The 5,488-nt window shown below is 43.9% G+C and overlaps 1 protein-coding gene across 1 annotated transcript; it reads right to left on the bottom strand.

Moving 5' to 3' along the window:
• chac1 (ChaC, cation transport regulator homolog 1 (E. coli)) lies at positions 1 to 1,806 on the bottom strand. Its single transcript, XM_034150700.1, has 3 exons — positions 1,161 to 1,806; positions 958 to 993; positions 1 to 818 (listed from the first exon to the last, which is right to left on the bottom strand). Exons 1-3 carry the CDS (start codon positions 1,332 to 1,334, stop codon positions 435 to 437), a joined length of 594 nt encoding a protein of 197 aa, XP_034006591.1. The 5' UTR covers positions 1,335 to 1,806; the 3' UTR covers positions 1 to 434.
• Between the last annotated feature and the right edge of the window lie 3,682 nt (positions 1,807 to 5,488).

Here is a 5,488-nt window from a genome sequence, read left to right as displayed (position 1 = left end):
TTATTTTAACTTTTTTATTGAGGTTTGCAACTGAATAAAAGTTGGCACAATGAGCTTTAAAAAAACAAAACAGGTGTGCACTTTTGAAAAACACATCACAGGTGAATTGCAAACAAGTTTTCACCATGACAATTAATGTTGTACCGTCTGTATGGGTAGGACAGAATCTGAACTGTGCAAATAAAAAAAGATGTTTACATTAACAATTCATCATACAGATGTAGCATTACATTGTAAACATGAGGTCATGCTTCAGTAAAAAAAAAAAAAGACCTCTTAGTGTCATGCTTCCTTTTTTATTATCACTTAGTAGCATTCAAGTACACCAGATGGTCGTGTGAAGATAGATTTCACAACATTAAAAATGGTTGGACTGGCATGACATGTGACAAGCCTCAGTGTTGTGCATGCATGTGCGTGACAAAGGGTACGGGCTACTGGGAGGCCAACACATAGGACACCACGGTCAGTGCCGCGGCCTCGATGGAGAACAGGTGGTGGTCTTCCACCTGTGGGCAACTGCTCCTCATGAACTCGGCCAGGCGGAGCAGGTACTCCAGGTTGTGGCCCGACTTCCCCCTGCACACTGCGATCTGGACTCCGATCATCTCCGAGCTGGCCGGCCCCAGGTAGAGCGTGTTGTCTGCGGTGGCGATGTACACCAGCGCCTGAACTGAAGGCTGGTTCTCCCCCTCTGGGAAGAACTCCACCATCTTGGTGACATAGCCTCCGCGGACCCCCTCGCGCACGTTCAGGTACTTCAGGGACTCCTCAACTTGAGAGCCTGTCACCTCGAACGCCACACCCCAGGTGCTCTCCTGTGAGAAGAGAAAAACATTTATTATTTTTAAGGTTTATTTGTAATTATCAATTGGGAATAACACAGAATTTAAAAGACTGGAAACGCCCATTCAGCATCTTTATAAAAAACAAGAGGAAGTCGCGCTTTCCACTTACGTCATCATCTTCAATCAGCGTCACCACTCTTCCAGGCTGCAGAGAGAAAAAGAAATGCGTCACGTCATGGGACAACGCCTGTGGCAAATGCCGAGTCAAGCACCAAACACACCAGCAGCTGGCTGTGCCACAGCAAGCAAGCAAGCCAACATCATATCATATAAGTGCCAAATTAAGTAAAGCAAAAACATTAAGCATCTTACCAACTCGTCGTTCCCGCGGTGGAAGTTGTCTCCGTGCCAGAACCGTCTCTTGTAGCCTTGAATGTAGCCGACCTGGCTCCTCCTGTACTTGAAGTCAGGCTTCCACACCAGTGACCCGTACCCGAAGATCCACAGGCTGCTGGGCTTCCCGGTGGTGATGTCTTGAGGCTTCATTGTTGAATAGTGTTGACGATGAATCGATGGAATCAATCAATCTTTCAATTGATGTTGTTAGCTAAGCTGCCTAGCTAGCTCGCGTTAGCTTCCTCCGGTCCAGGAGCAGTGGTACCGGTTGGCTCACAGGTATACCGCGGACGGTATTTGAGCCCAACTGCTTGGCAGTTGCGAAGATGGAGTTTCGCTCTTGATTTTGCCTTGCACTATGCATTGCCGTTGCATTAGAGATGCCGCATTATGCCTTAAAAATCCATGGCAGCCGCTTCGGCCTTTGAACCAATGGAAACTAATCAAAAATCGTTTCGGCCAGCTAGTTCGCCGGCCGGTAACGCTACCAATTTCAAGCTTACGAGCGAAAGTGTTGAGTTTTGATTTAGTGTTGTTCTTGTTAGAAACGCCTTGTAGCTTATCTTCTGGCAGCCGATGGCGGTGATTTGAATCGTTTCCCCGATAACATAGCGCAGCGGCGCTAACATATTTATACAGTCCACAGTAGGTCGGCGAGTGCAAGACACAGTTTTCGACCAATAATATTAAAGAGAGGCTCGCCCACTTCAGCACTTTATCCAATCCGACTTTGGTGCGCCTGAAAAGGCGGGATTTATAGCCAAACTGCTTACGCTATTGGCTCAAATTTAACTTGAGACGCAAACGTGTCTTTTAACCTGATTGGCCGATGAACTGTAATTCTAACTGTCTCGAGTTATGATTGGTCGCCTGTGTAGTCACTCTCTGGCTGATGCAACTTCCAACATCATTTCAGGGACTTCGCAGCAACCAAGCCACATACCAAGACATTGCATCAGAATTGAGCTAAAGGAAGAAGAGGTCTATATAAGGTTCATTACACAAACTGTGCCACCAAGAAATTAAAGAGAAAAATACAAGATGATATGTGAATGTATACATAAAAAAACATTGAATAAATGATAACCTGACGGTCCTGACCTGAACACAATAGGATTGGAATTAACTCATCCTGTGAGCAATACATTAATAAGCCCACTATATTGATGTTTACATTATCTAGAGCAGGTGAATAATCTAGTCCCACAATGTAAAGATCCAGATGCAAGACCAATGATGTCTTACCACCACCACATTCATCCCAGCCATCTGGAACCTGGGAGTGAAAGTGGTGAAGAAATGTGCAAATGTGTAATTTGATGTTTTGTATATAATCACAGTTTCGTTTTTTTTTATACTTCTAGTACGTAGGGTCAGTTTGACAGGTCACATGCAATTGGCAGGCTCACTAGGGCCAAAAGCTTATTCTTGCAGAATCATTCCAACTTTTTGAAGACAAAAATGCATCTGCTTTAATACAAATGATCCAACAACCATCCTGTTGTGACAGGCTAATAGATGATCTGAAACTATGTGTGTGGACAACCCATGTGCATTTATAATACACAAAATACTTGGAAGACCTGATCATACAAAAAATGCCCAACCCTCCTGCAGGATCTCTTACAGCAGAGGCTCATCTGTGCTCAATAGATATATAGCCAGCTGTGTCTGCCTGAATACAAAGCCAGACAACTGTATCAGCTCTTCATTATTCTAAAGCACTGCACATCCAGGCCTTTAAGCATCTTTGTGTCATGCAAAAGCTTCCATCCCATTATATATTGGCCTTGCATGTCCATCGGGCCTACTGCTTGCCACGTATATGCAGGCTTTTCTGAGCAAGGCTTCACTGAGCCTTAGGCAATTCAACTTGAAATATCCCTTAATTTACACGTTTTTCACTGTTTCTCCAAGTCACAGGTAAGGCAGGCCGAGCTGCATTTATCCCCCCTGCAGAGGTGAAGGGGGAGCTTGTTTTTTGAGTATGGTGTAAACAATCAGTATGTTAGGAGCTTGTGGCTTTTTAAGCTCAGCGGCATCTAAAAGTAGATCACAGAATATGAACAGATTATATCAAAGTCCTTCAAGTAAGTTTTTCTAAGTAACTGTCTCATGTCTTTTCAAATTCCAATTAGAAAAAGCATATTATTCTTATTTGCTGCGGTTATATGATGTTGTTTTGAACATGAACATGAGTGTATACCTGCCTGGGGTTTTATTTTGGCATTTGCTCTGAACACCACCTGTGTGTTTCCTGTGTGTGGGTTTCTTACTGACACCTAGTGTTAATTAATGAGACGTGAACAAGTGTAGGGCAACGTTACACAGCACAGCATCATCATATAGCAGTATGATCTGCCCTCACATGCATGTTTTTGTACATGCCAGGAGTCAAATGAGGCTTTAAAAGAAGTGACAAAGATTAGACAAAAAAAAGAGCTAAGTATCAGTTTTGCACTTTTGCTTGTGATTTTGCATAATCTTTTTTGAAGTGTTATGAAGAGACACTTCCACATTCCTCAGATTTGAATATCAAATCAGTTTCCTGATACTACATTCACAACATCCCAGATTTGCCCCTCTTCCTTCTTCAGAATAAATAGTTGCTGATTAGCTTATTTGTCTGCATTTTCACATGTTTTGAGGTTGTTTCCTGAAGTGCAGATTGAAGCAAGGCGATGCTGCGTGAGAAAAGCCGTTGGCCCTCGCCGGCATGTTCTGCGTTTTTTAATCAGGGAGGAAACAGGAACTGATGTCATCAGGTCACAAACAGGATGCTGTGATTATAACACAATGAAAATGCCTGGCCATGAGTACGGAGACCCAGAGGCCAAAGAGCAAAGCTCTAGCATGTGTTTGCCACTGCGAACGAGTGTGGAAGTCTGCATTAAGGTGTGATGATGGTGGGAAAGAAACTCTAACTATCGGGCTGGGTCATGTTACACACCAAAGCATCATGGGCTTTAACTGGGTGATTTATCACAGCGATAACATGTATGTTTTCTTTTTTTTAGCTGGGCCAGAAGAAACCCTTTTCCAAACTTGATTTTTCTTTTTACACACACAACTCCTTAGATGAGGATGCCTAGGTCAACAGGCTAACAGGATGTGTGTGAGGGAAAGCCATCCAGATTCTCTGAGTGTTGATTGCTGATGATTAAGGGGTGTTGACTGTCGCAGGATTTCTGTTAATTGGAGGCAGGAGAGCTTTGCATTTGATAATGAGGATGACACATTGCCTCAAAATGTATTTTCAGACACACTAAATCTAGGGCTGGGAAATATGGAGAAAATACAATATCAAAATAGTTCTGATGCAACACCTCGATATCGATATTGCAACAATTGTTGATGGTGCTTTTAACACATATTTACACACTGACATTTTTGATAATGTGTAATTTGGTTATGATTAGGTAATGGTTAAAGGTAAAGAATACTGCTAGAACATGTAAGATCAGAAGATGGCATTGCTTTACTGTAATGAAGCCAGGAAATTCAAATACTGTCATGTAAGGATACTGTAATAATATTGCAATGTTGGCCACTAACTTGAACACATTCTTAGCACAGATCAATGCGTGACATCACTTAAACGTCAGAGGATGGTGGTTTATGAAGACTGTACGTAGCATTTTCCCAGACTGAGCAGATGGCTCTGATATAAGTCAACTTTCCCAAAAATCTCTTCATTTGTGTCCAGAGCCCCATCCTCAGTTTTGTCTGCAGGAGTGGGTGGTACAAAACCGGGGGGCATTGAAATATTGCTCTTAACCCTGGAGGGGAGGCCGGCAGTTGGGGAGCCTGTAAGTGCTCGAGTGTGTTTTTTTTTATGGGAGGTGGTCTGTGTCATGCACACGGGGCGAGAGGCCTGGCATATGCTGCTGTTTTTATGGCACTACAGACCCCCCCCACGGCAGCTGTTTGGCTGTGTGTGTGTGTGTGTGTGCGCGCAGACGCGTGTGTGCGAGCATTACGAGAGGTGCAGGGTTCGGGGGGGCGTTCCCCTTTGCCCTGCGCCTGGCTTTGTTTCGCCATTTCCAGCTTGAGGGGGTGGTATCCCTGGAAACGGATTTGAATTTCAAGCCAATTTAGGGCCGGAGAGAGACCGAGGGGTGGGTGAGTGGGGTGGCAGCCAAAGGCGTTTCCAGGAATTACTCGAAGTACTGATGCTACAGCCAGGGGGGCTTCATGTTTTATAGCTAATGTCCGAAACATTCAATATGATGGGAGCAGCTGGATTTCATATTCATAAAGCTGCTCACAATGTTGACGGTTTGATTGAGCAATATGGGTTTGAA

This window comes from Trematomus bernacchii, unplaced genomic scaffold, assembly GCF_902827165.1.
Source record: "Trematomus bernacchii unplaced genomic scaffold, fTreBer1.1, whole genome shotgun sequence".
Classification (NCBI taxonomy): Eukaryota; Metazoa; Chordata; class Actinopteri; order Perciformes; family Nototheniidae; genus Trematomus; species Trematomus bernacchii.
The sequence above is the reverse complement of the archived record's forward strand: the minus strand, read 5'-3'. Positions and strand labels throughout refer to the sequence as shown.